General features: G+C 38.9%; 1 protein-coding gene across 1 annotated transcript in view; it reads right to left on the bottom strand.

Annotated features, from left to right (window-relative positions):
• The window catches only part of AATF (apoptosis antagonizing transcription factor), a 104,369-nt gene that overhangs the window by 64,771 nt on the left and 12,435 nt on the right, over nt 1-27,163 (bottom strand). The window contains exon 6 of the mRNA XM_042914470.1: nt 609-723. Within this exon, the coding sequence (XP_042770404.1) occupies nt 609-723 (115 nt within the window). The remainder of the gene's footprint in view (nt 1-608; nt 724-27,163) is intronic.

Genomic DNA, 27,163 nt, shown 5'->3' on the forward strand with positions numbered 1-27,163 from the left:
CTGCTTCAGATTCTGTATCTCCCTCTCTCTCTGCCCCTCCCCAACTTGTGCTATGTCTCTCAAAAATAAATAAACATAAAAAAAATTAAAAAAAAAAAAAGAATATTAACAATGTGCTTTCATCTCCCAATTTAAACAGATCTAAAGAGAAGGCAAGCGTTTTGCAGATGCCCACAAAGGGGAGCAAGTCCAAGTAAATATAAAAATGAAAAACCCTATTCCCAATTTATGTGCTATCCTGGCCACCACTTAAATATAAGAGGCTCTTTCTGTTTTTTTTTTTTTAACGTTTTTATTTATTTTTGAGACAGAGAGAGACAGAGCATGAATGGGGGAGGGTCAGAGAGAGGGAGACACAGAATCCGAAACAGGCTCCGGGCTCTGAGCTGTCAGCACAGGGGCCTGATGCGGGGCTCGAACTCACGGACCGCGAGATCGTGACCTGAGCCGAAGTCGGCGCTCAACCGAATGAGCCACCCAGGCACCCCTCTTTCTGTTTTACTAACAGTAAGTCTGACATCTGCCTGCAGAGGATTTGGCTTTTTCATAAATGATGGGAAACTATTCAGATTAAAATAAGCAACTCCATAGCTCCATTCTTTCCTTACCTTACTGCTTTGGCCTTTGTCCCATCTACTAGATATCTAGTGTCTGGGTACTGGAAAAGTAACTCTTCCTGAAGATCTACCAATGACCTCAACAATGCTTTAAGGGCCTTGTGACCTGGGAAATAGAGCACAGAGAAGGAACAATTTATTATCTACAATTCTCCAAAATAGGCAACGACTATAACCCATGACTCCTGAGCAGTTCTGGCCAGGATGGGGGGCAGGCACAGGGTACCCACAGACTAAGAATTCTCTGAAATACCAAATTCCTGAAAGGAGATAATAACAGTGCCTAACTCACAGGCTTGTTGTGAGGAACAGGCGAGGTAACATACATAAGGTGTGTAGGGCAGGGTCTGCAATAAATTGTGGGTTCTTAAATTTAGTCAGATTGACAAATTCCTTCCCTGTCATCATAACCAGTCATTTTCCCCTATGGTGTTAGTTTCTACAAGCCACCAACCTCCTGGATTATCCCTCTATCAATCAATTCCTTAAGCAATTCCTTCTCTTCCAAACAGCACAACTTTGTCCTGGGATCCCTACCTCCACCACTGTCACCGCCGCCACCACCCTCCTACAGGAGATCTCATTTGCCTATGGTCTGAGGTGCCAAGTCATTCACTCAATCTCTCATACATATTCTTTCATTTTTTAATTTCTTTAATGTTTATTTATTTTCAAGAGACAGAGAAACAGAGTGCGAGCAGGGGAGGGTCAAAGAGAGGGAGAGGGAGACACAGAATCTGAAGCAGGCTCCAGGCTCTGAGCTGTCAGCACAGAGCCCGATGCGGGGCTCGAACCCACGAACTGCGAGATCGTGACCTGAGACGAAGTCAGATGCTCAACTGACTGAGCAACCCACCCAGGTGCCCCTCTCTCGCACATGAAAAGTTCTTGTTCACATATGAAAACCCAAGCTAATGACTTACTGTTTGCAGTACTGAATTCTGTATTAAAAATTTTCACATCTAGAACATGTTCTTACCTGGTTCTTCTCGTAGCCGACAGGATGCGTTTGTAATAAAGCTGGTCAGGATTAAGTACACAGTCTATGGCTAAGAACTTTCAGAATAAAAACTGGCCCTCTGAGAACTGAACTCTTACCTTCTTTGTCAGCCTAAGCCTACTAAAGGGGCTAACTAGACACTGATAATCACTATTTATGCGTTGATAGCACTCAGACGTCTCTCCTATTATCGAGCTTCCACACTTCCAGCAACTGCAAGAAAATCTTCGCATGGATGCTCCATCAGTCCTCCAAATATACCACATCAGAAACAGAACTTTTCTCTTCCTACCTAATACTTCTCCCTTGTCTGATTTTCTCTTCTGTATAATGTGTTTTCATAGATCACTGACATTTTGGTGCCCTTATTCTATAGATTTAATCCATTGCTAAATCGTGTGATTTTCCATTCTTATTATTACTAATAGCTGTCCATTCATCTCTGGCCATGCTTCTATCACTCCTTCCCCCTTTCCCTTAAATAACTGTAACCTCACAAGCATCCCTACTTTCATTTAGCAATGCCTACATTCATTTTTATTTTACATTCGATAGGGACTTCAGCCCACACAAACTTCAGTTAGCGTTAATCAGTTTTTAATGTCTTTTCTAGAAAAGGCTACATCTTGAGACAGAGCCCATATTTTCCAAAGGGAAACCAGAAACTTATTTCACATTTGCAAAGTAGTTTTTAAAACTCCCAAGACCTAACCTTGAAAATCTTAAGTAAAATAAGCCAGTTGCAAAAGCACAAGTACTGTGTGATGCCACTTACATGAGGGACCTAGAATAGTCAAATTCATTGAAGAAAACTGAATGCTGGTTGCCAGGGGTACGGGGGAGAGGGGAATAGATAAGAGTTTCTGACTGAGATGAGAAAGTTCCGGAGATGGATGGTGGTGATGCTGGACAACCGTGTGAATGGACTTTGATACTGAACAATACATTTATAAATGGTTAAACTGGGAAATTTATGTCATGTACATTTTACCATAACTGAAAAAGAAAACACTTTCAAGTGATCCCAAGACCAGAGGATAATAAATGATTCTATCATCCCCGTTCATCTCTGTATAGAAAAAAATCATCTATAATCCTTCAATCTTGAGCTTAGTCAAAAAAGAACAAGAAAAACAACGAAATATTATTCAGCCCTTAAAAAGATGGAAATTCTGACACTTGTTACAACACATGGATAAACCCTGAGAACATTATGCTGAGTGAAATAAACCAGTCATAAAAAGACAAGTACTATATCATTCCACTTCTATGAGGTACCTAGAGTAGTCAAATCCATAGAGACAGAAAGTAAAATGGGGGTTACCGGGGGTTGGGGGAAAGGGGAATACAGACTTTAATGGGTATACAGTTTTAGGTTTATGAGATGGAAAAAGTTCTGGAGATTGGTGACACAACAATGTGAATGTACTTAACACTACTGAGCACTATTGTACACTCAGAAATGGTCAGGATAAATTGCTGAATCACTATGCTGTACACCTGAAACTAATATAACACTATATGTTAACTATACTAGAATTAAAATTAGAAATAAATTTAAAAATTAAAAAAATGGTCACGATAAATTTTATGTTAGGTAAATTTTAGGATATGTGTTTTTTACAATAAAAAATTTAAAAGAACAAGAAAAGCCAAGTGTCTGTCCCTGACTTCCTTGAGGTATCATGTGTCCATGATCTAAAATATGAAATCAAGAACCATGCAGGGAAGAAGCTGCAAAGCAGAGTCTGTAATGTTTATAGCTGCTTGCCCCCAAGAGCAAGTCATAATTTGACTCTAACATGTAGCATAACCAAGAAGTGTGAAAACATCCAACGAAAAGACTACTACTTTTAAGGGCCACTTTCAAGTAGCTATACAAGCCTTTTTATTTTGTTCAAGTCAGTTTAAAAAAATCCATTGCAGATATATTAGACAGCATACCAATCCAACAAGAAAGCAGAGAGCCAATATCAGTAAATCAAAGTGTGCCTTTCTGTTAATACTCTCTCATATGTTCTCATTTTATACACCCCTTCACCCAGTCAGAAAGTAGCCCTGAAGTATTTAAGCTCCATTCAGGGATAGCACCACAATGCATCAAAGTGTCAAGAGACCTACAAGAGATGAAATCTGCAATTCTGTGCTTCTAACCACATACACACACACACACACACACACACACACACACACACACACACAGAAGAGGAAGAGGAAGAGGAAGAGGAAGAGGAAGAGGAAGAAGAAGAAGAAGAAGAGGAAGAAGAAGAAGAAGAAGAAGAAGAAGAAGAAGAAGAAGAAGAAAAGAAGAAATAAAGAAAAAGAAAAAAATGTTTATCAAAGTAAAGTCACCAGTGGCCAACACATGGACAGCTTCCTGTAAAGGGATATGGAAGAAAAGAAAAGAACCCAATTCTCATTTCTTTGCAATATTAGGGTTACATTTTCTTCTGGTAAGATTTTATGTAAAATCTGAAGAGACAATGGACAATCCTTTGCTGGATGCGGCAGGCCTCCTCATAGCCACAATTGACAAGAGTGAGGAAAGACTTTCCCGGAGATTCAAATCCAATGGTGATTCTTCCCAGCCTAAAAAATAAACTAAACCAAACCCTACCCTCTTTTTGTCATTCATATCGGACTAAATTCTATTTGTTCAACCCTATGAAAAATAAAGAGAATGGAACCAATGGTTTCTAATTCACCTCTAATTTTTCCCTAATTACTGTCAGAGTTAGCAGTTAAAAAAGCAGCAAAGAAGCATATACTTTCTTCTCTCTCCCTTTTGGCACAGGGCCACAAAACAAATGGAGACTGTCAAGGATATATACGTTTATTTTGTCCTACATGGTCCACTTCCAGAGGCCTTTCCCTTAAGAGGAGATTAAGAACGACATATGCCTCACCATATTATCAAGATACAACCTCAGCGTCTGGGCACTGGCTTTAGGAATGATTTTCTAAGTAGAAAATCAATGGAAAGAGTACTTTACTAAGGGTCGGGAGCCCTGTATGCTAACTGACAACGATTACTAACTAGTCATTTTATACTGAGTGGACCAATTTAATCTCTGAGTCTCAATTTTTTCATCTGTAAAATGTAGATAATGCTTTGCCTGTGTATCTCACAGAATTTAGGTGAAAAATAAGAAACATGTCTTTTACAGGTTAAGGCATTTTATACATTTTTAAATGCCGTGGACATAGAAAGTGTATGACTATCAAAAAAATCATCAGCTTTCACATGGTGAATATCTTTAAGTTCCACTTATGCTGCTCGACAGTGCTAGGACTGAACTGGTATTCAGATTCCTGTATTAAGTGTTCATTTACATGCTACCCATATGCAAGCATTCTATATATAAAATGTCACCAATCTAAAAACCATTTTCACCTAACAGCTTTATTTTTTTCCCTGATTCATCTTGGCTGTTCAACATAAACAAAACTGTAGGCAGAGAATAAGTTTGGACACAGGCACACAGTTCATTAATTAGATTATAAACCAATAACACAACTTCTGGCAAGGGGATTGGAGGGGGAATGGCGACAGTGAATTTATAACTAAAATAAAGCTTACTTTATCAGTTTTTAAATATCCATACAGTTATTTTTAAAATAAACATGAAAACATACAATTATTTATGTACAAGTATACATAACTCCCACATTCCCATTACCCCAGATAAATACTATGAACTAGGATGTATAGATTACAAGAGCATTTTTTTCTCCTTCAAAAGTAACTCTAGAACCAGAGCTAAACTATAGGTCAAAATGACACACGATATATTGGTCTGAGAACAATACTTTTCATTCAAATCCACACAAGCCTGCCACTTGCACTAGTCATCCCCGGCAATTAATCCCCCAAGAAAGACGTTTGATTAAATCTTTTCAAGCAAATCCTTTGCTTTGCTTTTGTTAGTTCACTTCTTGTCAACATCTATTAAAATATGCCTTTAATTCTCCCACAATCTTAAAAAACACCGATTCCACTGTCTTCAACTTTAATCAACTGTATGGCCAGCATTTTTCATTTCATAATAATGTGCTGCTTGGAATTCAAGAGGCAGGCTCGGCATCAATCATCTGGTAAGAATTTTTCCACTGCAATAAATATGCAAATGAGGAGAGCCAGTCAGTCGTATTTCAGGCCCGACTTGCTAGTGTTTTAAAAAAGACACAAATTTATTAATTGCCGGTGGCCAGAGGAATCCTATTACTTTGGGCATTGATTACAAAGCTGTGTGAGTGATTATTGTGCAACTCGCGGGCTACCCAGGCATGAGGAAAAATTATTAAAGCAAGGCAGAGATTATCAACTCAGAATAACAATAAGCCTTAACATTTAGGCCCTAACTTCTTCAACAAAGAATTACGTGAAGGCTCCACTGTATCATAATTCCGAACTCTGTCAGTATTACTGTTTGGGCTTGTTCTATATTCCCCAAGCAGAATGGCGTCACCAGGAAGAAAGAGTACTGCAGGTTACAAATTCCTGCACACCAACCATATGGATGAGTTGCTATCATCTCCAATGTGTGTGCAACTAGAATTCTGATATATCCATGTATCCTGCACACGTGCGGGCGTGTGCATATATGCACTCCCAGATTTGGGTAAGTAGATGTGTCATCATGAGGACTATGGTTTTTACTGGAATAGTATAAGGAGTTCTGTCTCTGCTGGTTGGTTGGTTCTGTGGACCAAAAGTAGAATTTTTTTTTTTAATGGTCCAAAATATCCACCAGGATAACTTTTCAAAGCAGAGCACGGGGACTTATATTCTAAAAGCATGATGGCTAAGCCAAAGGCAGCCCTGAGTTTTCATACCTCAGGGGGCACCAGAGTGGAAGGCGTGCAGTCTATGGAGGAGTCTATGGAGGAAACGGTTTGATAGGCTAATTCTGAATGCAAAGTGTTTTTGTGAGAAACATTCAACCCAAGACATATTAAATCAAGTAAGAAAGAGGACTCAGTGGACAAAACTTATTTTTTTCTCTTAAGAGAATGATGTGGGGAATTGGGGGAGTAAGTGGAAGTTGAAATAAGGGAGAGAGGAAGAGACGTATGATAAAATATGTTGGGTGAGTCCCCTCATGGAGAGAAGCAAAAAGCAAAAAACAAAACAAAACAAAAAAATCCTTAACATTTTACATTACTGCCACACTAAGTAACATGATAGATAGTGTGCATTTGAGTTCTGTGGAGGGACATCCCACTCAAGCTGTAATTTCTGACCAGGCATGAATTTATAAGGAAGGGAAAAGAACTGCAGAATTTCTTAGGTTTCCCTGAATACTCTCTCAAATACCTTGATGAAGTGTGTCAATAAATCCTTAAAAAGCCCTATAGGACACAGCAATCTAACTGATCAATGTACTTCCAGAAATCCACTACAGTTACCTTCCACTCAACAGGCCCCAGACAACCTCCACTGCTCCACGGTACTTTCCTAAAAAGGGAAATTTATTTTTCCCCGTTAAATTAAAGAATAAATGCTGAAAATACAAGGTACTTAAAACCCAAGCTTATATACAAATAATTGTTTACACTGTCTAACGAGAGTTACCAAGGGAGAGAAGGGATACTTTCATTTTTGTTGGGTACATTTTTGAACTGTTCAAATATTTTATAAGCATATATTACTCTTATAATTTAAAATATTATTGAAATTTAAAGTAAACTGAAGAAAACTTATTCAAAATAAAATTAGAATCACAATCCACATAACCCTGTCTCTTTCATATAAAATAGTCTGATCCTTTCTAATTAAAAAGCCTTTAAACAACCAGCCTCTTAGGCAGTGAAACTACTCCTCACATAAATGTCCAAATTCTCTCTATAGGATGAGTCTGAAAACAGGGATTCCCAGGCTGAATGGGTCACTCCTCTCTCAGTCTCAGTCACACTACGGCTACAGCACATGTCATATTGTACAGAGTCTGACTTTGCCACGTCGTAAGCTACTTGAGAGCACGGACCTCGTCCTGTCACTCTGGCATCCAACACATCTCCTGGGCCATAAGAAGTATTCAACAAATATGTTTGCTCCAGAGAAATGATGCCAAAGTTACATGGCAGAACTTCCAATTACACTATCATTTCCAAATCTAAGTGCTGACAAGCCAACAAAATGTGAACTACATATTTGCTAATGTCAACAAGCATGTTTCCTCAACAAACTGACTTTTGTTAACAAAAGCAACAGTAATCAAACTGAACTTTTTTTCCTGTAACTAGAAGATGTACAGGCTACTTCCAAGAGTCTCAAGACCATCGTATCAGATTTAAGAATTTAACAAATGTTACAATGCATTCACATGAAGACATAGTAATCACCACTTGGATGGTTAAAATGAGGCTCAGAAAATAAAAGATTGCTTTTATTTGTGTTTCTTTTAATACTAGGAAGACTAGGCATTATTCATTTGCCAACCTGAAATGGAAACTTTGAGAGGTTGCCTTCATGTAAAAACACTTAAATATTTATGCCTTAAACATGGTTTATCGAGGGGCACCTGGGTGGCTCAGTCAGTTACGTGTCCAACTTCGGCTCAGGTCATGAACTCGTGATTGGTGGGTTCAAGCCCCGTGTCGGACTCAGAACCTGGAGCCTGCTTCGGATTCTGTGTCTTCCTCTCTCTCTCCCTGCCCTTCCCCTGCTTGTGCTCTCTCTCTCTCAAAAGTAAATAAATAAACTTAAAAAAAAAAAAAGGGGGGCACCTGGGTGGCTCAGTCGGTTGGGCGGCCGACTTCAGCTCAGGTCACGATCTCGCGGTCCGTGAATTCAAGCCCCGCGTCAGGCTCTGTGCTGACAAGCTTGGAGCCTGGAGCCTGCTTCAGATTCTGTGTCTCCCTCTCTCACTGGCCCTCCCCTGTTTGCGCTCTCTCTTTCAAAAATGAATAAATGTTAAAAAAAATTTTTAATAAAAAAATTAAAAAAAAAAAAAGGTTTATCTATCTCCACACCCTACTATGAGCTCCCTGAGGCAAGGATTGTAAACAAATCACCTTGGTATAACTGGTGTTGGCAAATGGCAGGCTGCAAGTTGCTGAATGAATAACTGAATAAAAATGGCATCCTAATAATTTTCTTGGCATGCGTTTATATGTGCATTTCAAGCCTTCAAAAAGTAACCATAAGTATAATATTGGTATTCGCTTACATAACCCTTTTAAGAAGAAAGAAACAAATACCTGGCCATGATGCTACAGCCTAAGAAAAGATGGTACTATCACTGTTAACAGTTAACAACACAGAACCCATAAAGTGGCAGGCACTAGCCTAGGCACTTTCCTACCTAGTCATTACATATCTCGCTTCAACCCTCACAATAACCCTTTGAGGTGGGTACTATTATACTGCCATCACACTGATGAAGAAGATGAAATACTACTACAAGCTTTAGAAAGAACTACATATTTTTCATTTTCTAGATCAATGTATCCTTAAATGGTTATGTGTCAAAAACTATCTGGAAAACAAAGTATAATGCAATTTTCAATTATAAGATGATAAAACTGCCCTCCCCAATACCACTACATGATAAAAATGAAACACAAACCAAAATACTAGTGAGGCTCTGTTAAAATGTTATGTCCAAATTTGATTTCTGCATTAGAAAAAACAAAGTGGGCAAAAGAAGGCCAAATCATATGGACAGAAGGCAAGTCTAATAAGGCAAAGTAAAGGGATATTTGCTTAATCTGAAAAAGATAATGTTAAAAAATGATTAATAGTGTCCAAAATTCAAGTGGCTAAACATATCAGAAATCAGAAAAGATGCTTGGCCTCACTTAAATTAAAAACACACACACATCCAAACACACACACACCCCATGACTTAAAACAACATGATATTTTCTGATACTACTTGAGGCTGGCAAGAATGGGAGGAAAAGGGCTCTCTCCATATACAACTGATAAGAGTTTAATTAGCACAACATATCCAGAAAGCAACCTGGCAAAATGTATCAAAGGTTTACACACGTATACCACCTGACCCTACTATTCCATTTCTAGAAATTAATCTTAACAAAGTAATCAGATAAGAAAGCAAAGAGGCAAGTTCAAAAACACTATTTTTAGCATTGTTTATAACAGATAAAAACCTGCAAACATTTTATGTGTCCATTTATAGGGGACTGGTTAAATTAATTTAGTTTAGCCAGATAACTTTCTATGTAGCTGTTGAAAAGGATAATTATAAATGGAACTTGTTCTGAATAAACTAAGTTATAAAATACTTTTGAGAATAACTGAAATAATCTGAATGTGGAGAGGGCATATCATTAGGATTATTAGGAAGTATTAATTTGGTTAGGTGAGATGACAATGTAAGAAACATTCTCATTTTTTAAGAGCCATTTATAGAAGTATTTAGAGGCAATGCTTCCAGTTCTGTGTCTCCCTCTCTCTGGCCCTCCTCCACTCATACTGTCTCTCTCTCTCTCAAAATTAAATAAACATTAAAAAAAAAAAAAAAAAGAAGTATTTAGAGGCAAACTGGCATGATGACTGTAATTAATTCTAAAATACTTCAGGAAAAAGAAAACAAAGATAGCCAAGCTTTTTTTTTTTTTTTTTAAAGGAAGAAAAGGTAGATTTATATTCATTAACATGGAAAGATGTAAAGTGTGATGTCATTTATGGTTTAAAAACAGTTTAGGGGCACCTGAGTGGCTAGCTGGTTGAGTGTCCGACTTCGGCTCAGGGCATGATCTCATGGTTTGTAGGTTCGAGCCCCATGTTGGGCTCTGTGCTGACAGTCCAGAGCCTGGAGCCTGCTTAGGATTCTGTGTCTCCCTCTCTCTCTGCCCCTCTGCTTCTAGCACTGTCTGTCTGTCTCTCTCTCAAAAATAAACATAAAAAAAAAAAATATTTTTTTTAAGTTTAAATGGACATAAAATGTCTAGAAGGATATACACCAAATTGCTAAAACTGGTTATCTCTGAAGAGTACTGTTGACAGTAGGGAAAAAAGAAGACTTTCAGAGTCCATGTTACATATTTCAGTACTGTTGGGGAGGAGGGGGAACAATACTGTTTGAAAAAAAGGTATTTTGGGGCGCCTGGGTGGCTCAGTTGGTTAAGCGGCCGACTTCGGCTCAGGTCATGATCTCGCGGTCCATGAGTTCAAGCCCCGCGTCGGGCTCTGTGCTGACAGCTCAGAGCCTGGAGCCTGTTTCAGATTCTGTGTCTCTTTCTCTCTGACCCTCCCCCATTCATGCTCTGTCTCTCTCTGTCTCAAAAATAAATAAACGTTGAAAAAAAAAAGAAAAAAAGGTATTTTTACTACACATTTTACTTTTATGACTATTAACGTAATGAAGATTAAATATATATATTCAATAATACAAAGAGGTCTTCTGAGGTAAAGTAATTCTTCCTGTCCACAGAAAATCAAATAAGGAGAAACAGATTAAAACAAAGGCCAGGGAAATTAGAGGTAGTCATAAGTTTGATTGATAAGGGGATCAGCTATCCCTAGTACTAGTTTAAAATTTCCCCTGTATAATTCGCAAAAGAAATGCCAAGGACCAATAAATGTAAGGAAAAAAATGTTTACCCTCATGAAACACTGGGAAGTGTAAATTTTTAAAAATGTGAACTAAAGGGGCACCTTGGTGGCTCAGTTGGTTGAGTGACTGACTTTGGCTCAGGTCATGATCTCGCAATTTGTGAGTTCAAGCCCCACGTCAGGCTCTGGGCTGACAGCTTGGAGCCTGGAGCCTGGAGCCTGGAGCCTGGAGCCTGGAGCCTGCTTCAGATTCTGGGGCTCCCTCTCCTCTTTGTGCTCTCTCTCAAAACTAAATAAATGTTAAAAAAAAAAAAAAAAAAAAAAGGTGAACTGAAATAAGCAGAAACCATTTTCTATTTATCAAAGTGACAAAGATGAAACAAAACAATAAAATCCAGTGTTGACAAGGATATAGGAAACTGACATTCATATAAAGAAGGTAAGAATGTTAAAGTGATACCACCTTTCTGGGGGGTGACCCAGCAATATAGATCAAAAGCCTTAAAATTTCACATATCCTTAGAACACCTACTATTCCACATCTAAAAATTTATTTCATGCAACAAACTGATCATGGATGTCAGTAAAGATTTAGTAATAATGATGTTTATTACATTATTTATAAAAATGAAAAACTGGAAACAATCCAAATGTCCAACAATAAAGAACTGGTTAAACTATCCAGATGATGCAAAGTCTATGCTGCCATTAAAAATAATGCTGTAGAACAATATTTAATGACACGGAAAAATATTAATAATCTTTGCTAAGTAGAAAAAACCAGAATATAGAAATGGCAAACTGGCATGATGACTGTAATTAATTTTAAAATTATTTTAAAATTATTATATATATTGCAAAACAGAATATAGAATATGGCTCCACTTTAGTTCTAACTACATACTCACGATGGGGGGAAAATCGGAAAAGATACATACCATACAACAAAGGGCTAAAAGTATGCTGGGATTAGGGAAGATTATTTACTTACTTTTGCTTTGGCCATTTACTGAATTTTATATAAGGAATGTATATCATAGTTATAAGGAAAACCCTAGTGATCTATTTCTCTGTCATTTAAAAAAAAAAAAAAGGCTTACCACCTACAGGAGAGGGACTAGATGAGCTGACCCCCAGGACCCTTCTGGCTCTCCTACTGAAAGGCAGTGTGTGGGAAAGATCTGAGAAAAACTGAAGGATATAATTACTACTCACTCTAAAACTTCTGTTTTACAACAAATTCATCTCCATATTGCTCCTGCCTCAATGATCCTTCAAGCTCTGGCCTTTATTCCACTTCTTTATTCCCTCATACTTAAAAAACAACAACAACAACAACAACAGACAAGAGAGTTAAACTGCGTGCGCTGTGATTGAGTGGTGTGGCCAAAGAGCAGAGGTTGTGAAGCGGAGGAGACCCTGGATTCCACACTGCCTCTGCCTCCAACGAACTGGGTGACCTTAAGCAAGTTACTTAACCCTCTCCAAGATTTCACTTCTTCCATGTGTAACACAGTCATTAGCACCTGTTTCACAGGCTGCTGTGGGGACTAAAGGAGACATTTGTGAAGAACTTAATACAGTGCCTGAACAATAGTGCAAAAGTACTAAATGGGAGCTGTTTTTATTATTTGTAAGTATAAAGGCATCTGGCATTGTACTTGCACAATAATACCAAGATAGAAGTAAACTGATCATCCTGGTTCTCAAATTGTTGTATTTGATTTCTTTTCACTCATGTTCTTATACCTTATAAACCTTACTGAGGACACCAGAAGTGCTTTCTAATTAGAACTTGAGTTACAACGTTTGTCTCTGCCCTTGCCCCCAACCCTCACCACATAACATTTATGTACCATCTTTATTTTTTTTAATGTTTATTTACTTATTTTGAGAGAAAGAGGAAACACATGAGTGGGGAAGGGGCAAAGAGAGAGAGAATCCCAACCAGGCTCCCTGCTGTCAACCAGAGCCCAATCAGGGGCTTGATCCCATGAAATGTGAGATCATGACCGAGCTGAAATCAAGAGTCAGAAACTCAACGACTGAGCCACCCAGGCGCCCCTAGGTACCATCTTTAGAATGTAAGACTCTTTAAGACTGTCTAAACAGCTTGTCTACTTATATAAATCTTCCTTGTATGGGGCACCTAGCTGGCTCAGTTGGTGGAGCATGCAACTCTTGATCTTGGGGTTGTGAGTTTGAGCCCCACATTGAGCATAAAAATTACTTAAAAAAAATAAAAAAATGTATATATTGCTTGTATGAAATAGTATAAATAGCTAGTAAGAACTCTTTTCAAAATAGTAGCATTCTGGATATTATCCAGAGGCTAATTTATCCAACTGCCTCAAGAAAAAACAGAATGTGGTAGATCTGAAATTAAACGCCAAGCAAAACAATCAATATTATATGAAAGCTAATTAAAAATTACCAAAGAACTCAAGTTAAAGTTAAGTGCAGTTCAGGTATAGGAAACTTTCAAAGCAAATCATATGGACAAACTTACCTGGGGTCAAGTTAAAGGTAATTCTTAAGTAACCTTACAGCCTATGTATTTTTTTTTTTTCTCAGACTGGTCTCCCCAATCCCTCTCCTCATCAAACTTCCACTAAAACTCAACGGAAAAAAAATATACATAGAAGAAAATATATACATATTAAAATGTCTGGAATAATAAACCTCATTGTTTTTTCTGAGAAGGATTTGGGAAAGTGGGAGAACTTTCACTTTTTCCTTTACATACCTACATATACACACGCACACAGTGAATATTACATATTTACAGTGAATATTACTGTGAATATTACATATACACACACTTAAAAAAAATATATGTAAAGATTTTACACACACACACACACACACACATGCACACCTATAGTAACAGAAGAACATAAGGACAAACTTAAGTCCCACAAAATCCCTAGCAAGTTTCATAAATATCAGAGAAAAAAATGTCTCTACTCCTGAAAATGCTTTGCAGCTTCTCATAGTATTTTTAAAACTAGACTACTATTAGGAAAATGCATTACGAATAGATAAGCATTAGCCATGGCTGAGACCAGAAAGGAGGAACCTGCTGAACCAGTGATCTGATTCCATGCTTCCAACTGCTTTTTACACTCTCCTACACAACAAGATGGAGATCACCTTTGCCCAGACTAGGCATCCAAAAGAAATGGTTATAATAGAACCCAAACACTATGGAAAGTGATTTCATGAAAAAGCAACTAAAAAGAGGAATATTGTGAAACAGCTTAGTTGACATAAGCACAGGGGGTATGTTTGTCTAAATCTCTGGGGTCATGTGGGTTATGAAAGGTAACCTCATTTATCAATATAACTACTATTACGCAGAGGGAAAAAAAAAGTCTGCAAAATCTGAGTAAACAATTACGACTCCACGCTATTATGCCTCCTACATTCAGCCAAGTGCAACAACCAACAAAAACCAAACACATAAATTCTCTATGTCTTCCAGGGGGATTTTTCCCTTTTAAACAAAGGATTTACTTTCTACTCTTCCACTGTGGCCCTCTCATTTGGATCACTTGTTCCTATTTTGGTCCAATGTATCCCTCAGGAGTTTCAATGAGTTGTGAATTAATTGTTATTCACAAGCAAAAAGAAAAAAAGAAGAAGAAAGAAAGAGAAAAAGCAGGATTAACTGCAATTGCCACTACAACTGCGAAGCGTGCATCTTACACTTTCACCATGTAAATAATGCACAGATCCTGCGGGAACATGCCAAACACCAGGATCCTTAATTAATGGAGCTCTTTAATGTGCAAATCAGGAACAAATTGCAAGTTCTGACTTGCATTGATTATGAAAACATTAATTGAATGAGCAAGACCCTAAAAAAAAGGCAGAAGCCTAAGCCTTCGAAGAGACCAAAAGAATACAAAGCTCTGGAAACCAAACAAGTCTGACCGATGTTGAAAATGCAAACCTACAACTGAGTGCTGCTCACTAGCACACAATGAATTTAAAAACAAGAAACAGAAAACCAACCAACAGTTTGATCAGAAGGCAATCACTATAAAAGCATCTAGTCCACCAATGTCTTGCGTTAAGCAGAAAAATGAATGCTTACTCCAGAAGCTCGACACTGCTTTAAGAGAAAAAAAAAATCACTTTATATATACACACACTTATATGTATATAGGTATAACAAAACAATGCTGTCTCTTTAAAAAGAAATTCATCCTATATAAATTATAGCCATAAACTTTTCCTGCAGTGCAGCCTAATTAATTCTTGTTCTATACACAAAGGGAAATGCTGGGTGACAAATGGGTGTGAAGCCAGAAAGCTGCCAGGTCTGCAAAACATTTTCTACTTCAATTTATAAGCAATTTTGCAGTAAATCATCAACCAGAACCTGGAATCTTAGGAATCTCTGAGTGTCCAAACCACATTATATCACTTATCAAAGAGAGAAGGAAAAAGAGTTTAAGGACATCTCATTTTTCAGTTCTAACCCACATCAAAATCTAGAAGCTCTGTGTAATCTATTATTCTCTTCTGGGTAAGGTTTTAGTAGCAAAGATATATTTTTCAAGCAAGAATGACACTATAGGGTGATGTAGCCCATTCTCCCATCCCTAGGAGTACTGTATCACGTATCCATTACCATAAGAAATATTCCCAGACTTATCTGGGAATAAGCACACAACCATTTCCCCCCACTCCCTCAATCTAAGCAAAATGCTCACAATCAAGCCAACCTAAAGGGTTCAGTGGTGAGCCACTGTGGAAAATCAGGTGGGAAACACTCCAAGGAAATGAGTCTACTGAAGAGGAAAATAGAAACTTACAGGAACAAAGAAAGCAGGGCTGCCCCTTTGTAGTCAGACCCTTCATCTGCCCCTAACCTCTGCCAGACCCTCACGTGTTCTCCATCCTTACAGTTTTACCTTTTCCAGAAAGGCATATAAATGGAATTGTAAAGTATTGAGACTGGCATCTTTCACCTTACCATAAGACCTTTGAGATTCATCCACATTTTTGCGTTTATCAATAGTTGGTTCCTTTTTATTGTTGAGTAATGTAACACAATTTATTTATTTGCCTACTGAAGGATATTTGGGCTGTTTCCAGTTTTTGGTGATTATGAATAAAGCTGCTATAAACATGCACATACGAGTCTTTGTGTGCAGGCAAGCTTTCATTTCCCTATGGTATATATCTAAGCAGGACTGCTGGACATCTGGTAAAAAATGTTTAACTTTAAAAACAAAACCACTCAACTCTTATCCAAAGTTCCTGGACTATTTTGCATTCCCACCAACAATATGTGAAAGTTCGAGTTGCCCTCCATCTGTGTTGTCACTTGGTGTGGTCAGGGGTTTGTTTTGAGTCATTCTAAGAGGCATCTAAAAGGCAGGGGCATCTCATTGCAGTTTTACCTTGCATTTCCCTCAACACTAATGATTATGTTAAATATTTTTTCATGCACCTCTCTGCCATCATATGCTTTCCTCAGTTAAGTTTCTGTTCAAATCTTCTGCCCCCCCCCTGCTTTTTTAATAGGTATTTTTTTATTGTTCAGTTTTGGGAGTTCTTCATATATTCTGGATGGAAGTCCTTTGTCAGATGTTTCTATTTTGCAAATATTTTCTCTAAGTCCGTAACCTGTCTTTTCATTCCATTAACACATCTTTCACAGAGCAAGAGATTTTAATTTTGAGCCCATCAATTTGTTCTTTTATGGACTACACTTTTGATGCCATTATCTAAAAACACTTTGCCTCACCCAAGGTCATCAAGATTTTTCTCCCACATTTTCTTTGAAACATTTTACAGTTTGGTTTTACTTTTAAGTTACTGATTTATTTTGTGTTGATTTTTGTATAAAGTATGAGCTACAGGTTGAAGTTCATTCTTTGGCAAATAAATGTACTATTGTTGTAATACCTTTTGTTGAAAAGACTATCCCTTCTTCACTGAACTGACTTTGCAACTTTGTACAAAGTCAATGGTCCATATTTGTGTGAATCTATTTCTCAACTCTATTCTATTCCACTGATTAAAAGGAATAAATCCACAAAAAGAAAGGACAAAGTATGAGAGAGAAGACAGCTTAAGCTAAGAGATTCCTTAGCTTAGCTTAGAGAAGATTCCTTAAGCTAAAAAATCAGTAGAACTATTACAGAGTTATTAGAATGTCTAAATTTTAAAAGACTGACCACACTAATTGTTTATGAGGATGTGGAGCAACTGGAACTCTTATACTCTGCTGGGGGGCTGTAAAGTGGTACAACCACTTTGGAAAACAGCTTAGCAGTTTCTCTAAAAGTTAAACATATACTGGGGCACCTGGCTGGCTCTGTTGGTAGAACATGCAACTCTGAATCTTGATACTGTGAGCAAGCCCCACACTGGGTACAGAGATTACTTAAATAATAAAAAGAATTTTAAAAAAGTTAGGGGCGCCTGGGTGGCTCAGTCAGTTAAGCATCCAACTTCGGCTGAGGTCATGATCTCACAGTTAGTGAGTTGGAGCCCCACATCGCGTTCTCAGCTGTCAGCGCAGGGCCCGCTTTCACATTCTCGGTCTCCTTCTCTCTCTGCCCCTCCCCTGCGCGCTCTCTCTCTCTCTCTCTCTCTCTCTCTCTCTCTCTCAAAAATAAATATTAAAGGGGCGCCTGGGTGGCGCAGTCGGTTAAGCGTCCGACTTCAGCCAGGTCACGATCTCGCGGTCCGTGAGTTCGAGCCCCGCGTCAGGTTCTGGGCTGATGGCTCAGAGCCTGGAGCCTGTTTCCGATTCTGTGTCTCCCTCTCTCTGCCCCTCCCCCGTTCATGCTCTGTCTGTCTCTCTCTGTCCCCCAAAAAATAAATAAAAAACGTTGAAAAAAAAAAAAAAATAAATATTAAAAAAAAAAGTTAAACATACACTAACCATTGACTCAGCCATTCCATTTTTAGTTATCCAGGAGAAATGAAAGTACATGTACATATTAAAACATATACACAAATGTTCACAGCAACTTTATCTGTAATAGCAATAACTGGAAATAAAACAAAATGTGTATATCCTTAATGAAACACTGTTCAGCAACAGGCAATAAACCATTGACATATGCAAAAATATATGATAAATCTCAAAATAATTACACTGAGAGAAAAGACCGACAAAAGACCAAAAAAAAAAAGTACAACCATATAATTCCATTTGTATAAAATTCTAGAAGACACAAACAGTGACAGAAAACAGAATAGTGGTTGCTTAGGGACAGCGAGGCAGGAAAGAAAGACTCTAAAGAAGCTGAGGAAACTTCTGGGGATGAGTAATATGTTCATTATCTTCATTGTGGTGATGGTTTCATGGGTGTATACACATGTCAAATTGTACAAATGCTGACAGGTTAAGTAAGCTGAGGACTGAGAACTGACCATTTCATTTAGCAACATGGGGGTCATCTGTGACCCTGGTGAGCAGTTTGGATAGAATGGCTTGACTGGAATAGGTTCATGAGAGAATAGGAAAAAGGGATCTGAGATCATGAATACAGACAATTCTTTCTCGGGATGTGGCTTTAGAGGGGAGCAGAGAAACGGGACCCATAGTTTATCATATGCCAATTATACCTCAAGAAACCAGGCCTGTCTGTTTTTAAGTTTTTCTTTTTTTAAATTTATTTATTTTGAGGAGGAGAGAGGGAGAGAGAATCCCAATCAGGCCCCGTGCTGTCAGTGCAGAGCCCAACGTGAGGCTCAACCTCACGAACCGTGAGATCATGACCCAAGCTGAAATCAAGAATTGAACACTCAAATGACTGAGCCACTCAGGAGCCCCAGTAAACCAGGTTTTTTAAAAAGTCAAATTAATAATGGACATAACAAACCTGAGGCTGATTCTGGTGTTAGCAGTGAAGAAGAATGAGAAGCAGTCCCCTTACGGTCCGTGAAAAAAAACCGCAGAAGATTCATGAACTGGCAGTGCTGGGCACCTCTAGAAGAGGAGAGCAAGACAAGGCTAAAAGTAGTCAGTACACTAGATCCTTTCCCGTAGGCAGAAGCTAAGAGCTTTATTCTCTCAAGAGAGTTAAACATAGCATCTCTAGACAGGAGGACACAAGACATGGTAGGGGGCAAGGGCCTAATATTAAAAACAGAGGGAGTAAACTGAAGTTCAGAGATTGGATGCTGAGATCCCCAACCTGCCCACCTGCTAGAATGCCAGCAGCCAGGGAAGAGACAGAAAGTCCTCTAGCTACTATGATCCCATAAAGAGCAAAGATGTAAAGATACTGACACTGGGGTTCACCAAATATGGTCCACATAGATTACCTTACAATGGAAAACACAGAAGAGACCTATTCAAACATACAAAACTTCTAATCAATGTTTCGGTACTCTACTCTTTAAGTTTTACTTATTTAAGCAAACTCTACACCCAACCTGTGGCTTGAACTCATAACCTGAGATCAAGAGTTACATGCTCTTCTGACTGAGCCAGCCAGGTGCCCCGGTACCCTACTCTTAAAAGTGAACAGAGAGCAAAGGATCACCAAACATCTAAGAAAAACATCTATCATGTTATACAGGTGTTAAAACAAAAGAAAAGAAAGCCTAGAGGGCACAGGCTATGTAGAAAGAACACCTAAGAAATTATATATCATGTATATCCTCAGAGAAGTAACATTGAAATGACAGAAGAAATTAAAATACTGGATGGAAGGGTTTGATAATAAAGCTGAGGAAGTGTCTTAGAGAGTAGAACCAGGGGCACTTGGCTGGGTCTGTCAGTGGAACAAATGACTCTTGATCTTGGGGTCATGAGCTTGAGCCCCACATTGGGTATAGAGATTACTTAAAAATAAAATCTTTAAAGAAAGAAAGAAAGAAAGACCACAAAAAAGAAAGAAAAGAACGGAAAATTGAAGAGGGAAAAAGAAGGGAATCAGAGGAACAGATTAACATCAAATGATAGGTCTTCCAAAAAAAAAAGAGAAAAATAGAGGACAGAAGATCACTAATAAAATAATTTCAAGGAAATTTCCAGGACTGAAAGGTGAATATCCAGGTAGAAAAGGCACTGTGAGTATTCCACACACTGGATAAGACCGACCTACACCAAGGTCTGTTGGTGCAACACCATGAAATTTCAGAATTCTGCAGACATAGAGAAGTCCCCAGTTTCCAAAAGGGGAGAAAGAAAAAGTAAGATCAGGAATCAGAATGGCTTCTGACTTATCAAAAGCCAACTTTGAAGAGGGGAAGGAAATGGAATATGTTACAGAATTCTATAGGTAATCAATCAATTGTGATGACAGAATAAAGATATTTTCAGACAATCAAGATCTAAATAGTTTACCTCTCCTGCACCATTTCTCAGCAAACTACTGGCGGATGCACTTCACCAAAATAAGGAAATAAGCAAGAAAAATCCTAAAAGAGGGGCTGCACAGAAGTGAAAAGCTAGGGGCGCCTGGATGGCTCAGTCGGTTAAGCGTCTGACTTTGGCTGAGGTCATGATCTCACGGTCCAGGAGTTCGAGCCCCATGTCAGGCTCTGTACTGACAGCTTGGAGCCTGGAGCCTGCTTTGGTTTCTGTGTCTCCCTCTCTGTGCCCCTCCACCCCCCACCCCCCGTCCCAGCTCGCGCTCTGTCTCTCTTGCTCTCAAAAATAAACAAACATAAATTTTTTTTTTTTTTTTTTTAAGTGAGAAGCTAAGGTTGTCCCCCGGGTGATAAAGGGAGAAACCAGCATGATAGCTGGGCATCGGGGAAGGTAAACAGTCCAGATTAGAGCAGGTCAAAAGGCTCTGGGAGACACTTCTTCAGAAAGATAAATTGGCAGAATCTCTGATACAACTGAGTATCTTGAGAGGAGATTTAGACAACTAGAGAAAAGTTTGGGCTTGAATAACTGCAGAGAAGTCAATACAAACAAAAATGTAACAATTATTAACTCTAGAAGACAAAATGATGTGTGGGAACAGACAAATAACCATAGTATATATATTACATGGCTCTGCTGTGAACAGTGTTTACACAGACATAATCATGTAAATACTGACTATTGATCTAACCAAATTACAATATACAACCACAGAGGGATAGAAGTTATCTATGAGTGTAGTAGGAATGAGAGCTAAGTCCTCATTTTCATATGAAGCACCAACAGATAATGCCTAAAACTGAAAAATCAAGCAGAAACAAAACATGTTAATTAGAGATATGAACAGAAATCTATGGATTCCAAAAAAATACAACAAAATAATTAAAAATGGAATTGCTGCTTTGGCATAGTAGGTTCTGGCAAGGGAGTAGTAGTCCACAGGCAGCAGGAATTGGTTTTCATATCACGCTTTATAAAATTGACTCTCTAAATTATATACATATAAAAATTGTGTAAAAATCTGAAAGAAGAAAGAGGTAAAAATTCTTAAAATTTTTTTTAAAAATGGGGGGAGTGCCAGATTGGTTGAGCATCTGTCTCTGGATTTCAGCTCAAGTCATGATCCCAGGGTTGTAGGATCGAGCCCCATGTTGGGCACGGAGCCTGCTTAAGATTTTCTATCTCCCTCTGTCCCTTGCCCCTACTCACATGCTCTCTCTCTCTCTAAAATAAAAAAGATAAAAATAAAAATAAAAAATGAGGAAAGAGATGGCTGGCTGGCTCAGTTGGTCATAGAATATGAGACTCTTTTTTTTAATGTTTGTTTATTTTTGAGAGAGACCATGTGTGCGCATGCCTGCAAGCGGGGGAGGACTAGCGAGAGGGGGACAGAGGATCCAAAGTGCCTCCACGCTGACAGCAGTGAAATGGATGTGGGGTTTGAACTCACGAACTGCAAGATCAGGACCTGACCAAAGCCACAAGCTCAACCGACTAAGCCACCCAGGTGCCCCGAGCATGAGACTCTTTATACTGGGGTCATGAATTCAAGCTCCACATTGGGTATAGAGATTACTTTAAAAAATAATACATAAATTGTTTAAAAAAGTTTTTAAAGAGGAAAAAGTCCAAGGGAAACAGAAAAGCTGGTGGAGATAGGAACAATTCTAGGAACTAAAGTAAATATAAAACAAAAACAAAAACTTTTAAATATATATAATATACTCTAAGTATGCTAATTATATAGAAAAGGAACATTCAGGGGCGCCTGGGTGGCTCAGTCGGTTAAGCGTCCGACTTCGGCTCAGGTCACGATCTCGCGGTCCGTGAGTTCGAGCCCCGCGTCAGGCTCTGGGCTGATGGCTTAGAGCCTGGAGCCTGCTTCAGATTCTGTGTCTCCTTCTCTCTCTGCCCCTCCCCTGTTCATGCTCTGTCTCTCTCTGTCTCAAAAATAAATAAATGTTAAAAAAAAAAATTAAAGGGGTGCCTGGGTGGCTCAGTCGGTTGAGTGTCCGACTTCGGCTCGGGTCATGATCTCGCGGTCCGCGAGTTCGAGCCCCGCGTCGGGCTCTGGGCTGATGGCTCAGAGCCTGGAGCTTGCTTCTGATTCTGTGTCTCCCTCTCTCTCTGCCCCTCCCCCGTTCATGCTGTGTCTCTCTGTCTCAAAAATAAATAAACGTTAAAAAAAAAAAAAAATTAAAAAAAAAAAGAAAAGGAACATTCAGAAAACAAAAGGCCTCTTACAGATTAAAATATGATCACACACAAAAAAGAACTAGAAATCAAACTCAAAATCTTTTAGGACATGGAAAATCACAAAAAGATGGAAAATGCTAAAGAAACACATAAGAGACACGACCCAGGTTTAGTATCTAAAACAGAGAAGAGAAAATGAAAGAAAGAAAATTATCAAAGAAAAATTAGAAGAGGATTTTCCCCAAACTGAAGGACCCCAGTGTTCAGGCTAACAGGGCCCAGGAAGTACTCAGCACAATGAATAAAAAAGGACCCATACCTAGACATCTCTTCAGGTAATTTGAGAAAACCAAAAGTAAAGGAAAGATCCCAAACACTTCCGGAGAGCAAAACAAGCCAGTCACAAAGGAATGAAACTCAGAGCAGCATCTACCTTCTCATCGACAATACTCTGATGACAAAAAACAAGAGACTGTGTGGTAGGCTGAATGGTCCCCCAAAGAGGTTCACATCCTAATCCCCAGAACCCATGACTATGTTACCTGACATGGCAAAAGGCCTTTGCAGATGTGAATAAGGATCTGAGATGGGAAAATTATCCTGAATTAGCCAGGTGGGCCCAATGGGGTCACGAAGGCCTTGTAAATGAAAAGTAGTAGGGTCAGAGTCACAAAAAGAGAGGTTAGAAGAATGACACCGCTGGTTTTGAAGACGGAATAGAGCCATGAGCCAAGGAATGTGGGCAGCTTCTAGAAGCTGGAAATGCCAAATCAACATTCTCCCCTGAAGCCTGCAGAAGGAGCACAGCCCTGCTGATGCCCTGGTTTTAGGACTTCTCACCTCCAGAACTGTAAGATAAAAAATAAATAATTGCATGCTGTTTGAAGCCACCAAGCTTGTGGTGATTTGCTGTGGTAGCAATGGCAAACTAATACAGAGCAGTACTTTAGAATTGTGAGGGAAAGTCATTTTCAACCTAGAAATTTGTGCCTAATATACACAATGAAGGGGCGTCTGGGTGGCTCAATCGGTTAATCATCCGACTTTGGCTCAGGTCATGATCTTGCTGTTTATGGGTTTGAGCCCCGCATTGGGCACTGTGCTAACAGCTCAGAGCCTGGAGCCTGCTTCAGATTCTGTGTCTCCCCCTCTCTCTCTGCCCCTCCCTTGCTCATGCTCTGTCTCTCTCAATAATAAATAAATGTTAAAAAATTAAAAAAATAAAATAAAAGAATATAGCAAGGAAGAATGGGGGCAGAGTGTTTTTAAATCTACAAGAACTCAAATAATTTACTCCCCACACATTTTTTGGCCACAAACTGACAAAGTAAACTGAGATAAAGGAAGACAAGAGAGCCCAAAAATAGCTTTATCCAAGAAGAGCAACGAAAAAAAAATTCCAGGTGTACAACTGTGCACTAGTCCCAAGAAACAATAACCAGTTCAAACTGAGAAAACACAACAGAAGAGATGGCGCAGATTTGAAGTTTGGGGAAAAAAGACTGAGCTGAAACTGAGCTACAGGGTCAGCGGGTTAGGGGAAGTGAGGATTAGAGACCTAAGGAGAAAATGATGTAATAAATTAACAGTCTGAATGTGAAGCAAATGAAAATGCAGCATGGTTTTAAGCAGCTGATACAGGGTTACTAATAAAAGATCTACTTGAACTAGGAACTTGAACCACACTAAGAACGCTGTCCTTTCAGTGGCCCAGGAACCGTGACTCTGAACACACAGGAAAAAAGTGTAAGTCTCCAGTTCTTCCCTGCCCAGCAATTATACCTTACTTGCATGGTAATAACACTGTAAACGCAGTTTATTGGTTTTTCAACTCCTGGGGTCAACACACGGATAAAACACTGGGCTCCTGGTTGCAGCTGCAGGCAGACTGTAAAACTGCAGTGGAAAGAAGATGGAATGACTATTTCATACATCTTCCTCAAAGTTTCTGCTATCTCATCCCCTATTCCTCATTCACAATTTATGACCTTGGTTTCTATTTCGAAGAAAATAGAACAATCAAAAGAGAATTTTCAGACTCCTACCTATCGGTGTCTATTTATACACTACCTCCCCGCCTGTCACTACAGTTAAACTGTCCATACTGCTATCGAAGGCCACCCTTCCTGTGCACTAGTCCCATCTCCACTTACCTACTCAAGGGCATTGCTACAGCAGATGGATCACTCTTATCAACATGAAAACACGCTGTTACTTCCCCGTCTCAAAATAAACAAAAAACACTTCTTTCTTGACTCCATATCCTTCTCCACCTAACATCCCATTTCTCTGCTCCCTTTTAAAGCCATATCCCTAGAAAGAGTTTACACTCTCAGATCCCTTTTTCCCATCCTCATGCAAACCCATTCCCGTCAAGCCTGTATCCTTCCCACTCCACCAAAACTGCTCACCAAGGTCACAGCGGACCACTGTGTTGCTAAATGAAATGGTCAATTTTCAGTCCTTTTTAACCTGTCGGTAGCATTCTCATCTTTCATACCAGAGAATAAATGAAGCAAGAAACAGAGATATAAACAAGCTACCTAAAATTATAGAAGCAAACAGAAAAAGAATGAGACTAAATGCAAGGCAAAGGGCCACTGTTGTCTTCCTGAATGCTTCTGTACTACTTGTTCATTCCTGTATGATATTAATGAAATGATTTAAGCATAGTTTTAAGACAATAACAATAACAAAGGACAGTAGCATCTTAGGCAGTGGTTAGGTTCTCAAGTCTGAGCATAAAGCAAAAATCAAGTTCTGATAAAACTACTTGAAAATCGCTAAAACGGCTCCTAAAGTTCAGCACTGTACGGTCTCTAAGCAAGTTCGACACAGGCAGTTCCGCCCCCTCAAACTCTAGGGCACACAGTTATTTCAGCAATTAAATACAGATGAGTACATTTAGGGACCATGCTGTACAAAGACTGCATTCTGTAAGTTTAAAAAGCAGATTCAGTCTGTCTGACAAGATGCTCCCTGGAGAGGTTCAGGCTTAGTTGGGGGCACTGGCTCACTGGATACAATGGCCAGCAGAATTTCTGTCACTATTTAAGTTGTTTCTCCCTCTTCTTATTTGGCCAGACATCTATAGTTAAAAGTGGGTTCATTGGGGCGCCTGGGTAACTCAGTCGGTTAAGCATCTCACTTCTGCTCAGGTCATGATCTCACGGTTTGTGAGCTGGAGCCCCACGTTGGGCTCTCTGCTGTCAGCACAGAGCCTGCTTCAGTTCCTCTGTCCCCCTCTATCTCTGTCCCTCCCCTGCTGGTGCTAAATAAATAAATAAATAAAAACTTGAAAAATAGTGGGTTCATTATATGTCCGTATAATGAGGCTCCAACATACAGTGATTTGCACAGCTTCCCCGTGAATACAGCAGGTTGAGTAATCCTATTAGGGAACCACTGCTATTACCAGCTACTACGAGTCAGGGTTGCTTCCTGCTCCTGTGGCCAAAGACAACCCTAATTCCTAAGAAACCCAAAGCAATAAAATACATTTTCTGACTAGACTGGTTTCAGCTGTTTTCGAGCTTCCACAGCTCAGTGATCCATCTAGGGCTCATCTCTCCAGGGTAGGTGGAGTCACTGCCTAGGAACCTGACACTCTCCTCCAGGTCCCATCGCTTGCTCACTTCGGAAAAGCACTTGCTCCGTGATCCAATCGCACTCTCTATAGAATATAAACGCCTAATTAGCCAGGTTGGACAAATTAAGTACTAGTCAGTAGGGTCTAAAAATCTTCCTACATAAAACTCATTCTCTAATAAACAAAACATAGCACATATTTCAATGCTAAATCAACAGGTATTATGTAAATATCAGACAGAAGTTTATCAAGAAATGACTGCCTTCATTTCCCACCTACAGTTGAGGAAAAATAAGAGATCAATAATGCTGTGGTGGCAGGAGAATAGGAAAACAACAGTCACAGATGAGAATTTCAATTGTTACATTTCTTCTAAGGGCCAATTTGGCAATATATCCCGAAAGCCTTAAAAAAACAAAACAAAACAAAACAAAACACAATCTCTTTGTCCCAGCAATTGCATTTCCAGGGAATATAGATCTGTGCTGTCCAGTACAGTACCCATTAGCCACATGTGGCTATTGAGCTCTTGAAATGTGCTTAGTCCAAATTGAGATGAGCCATAAATGTAGAATACACTCAGGACTTCAAAGATTTAACATGAAAAAAGATACATAAAATACCTCATTAATATTTGTATATTGACTACATGTTAAAATATTTTTGATATATGGGGTTAAATAAAATATACCACAAGCTAATTTCACCTGTTTTCTTAGACTTTTTTTAATGCAGTTACTAGAAAATTTTAAATTACATATGTGGCTTACATTATATTCCTACTGGAAGGGCTACTTTTAGACAAATTGCACAAATATGTATGTACAAGGATGTTTATCAAAGCACACTTTATAAATGTGAAAAACTAGAATAAACCTAAGCA

This window comes from Panthera leo, chromosome E1, assembly GCF_018350215.1.
Source record: "Panthera leo isolate Ple1 chromosome E1, P.leo_Ple1_pat1.1, whole genome shotgun sequence".
Lineage (NCBI taxonomy): Eukaryota > Metazoa > Chordata > Mammalia > Carnivora > Felidae > Panthera > Panthera leo.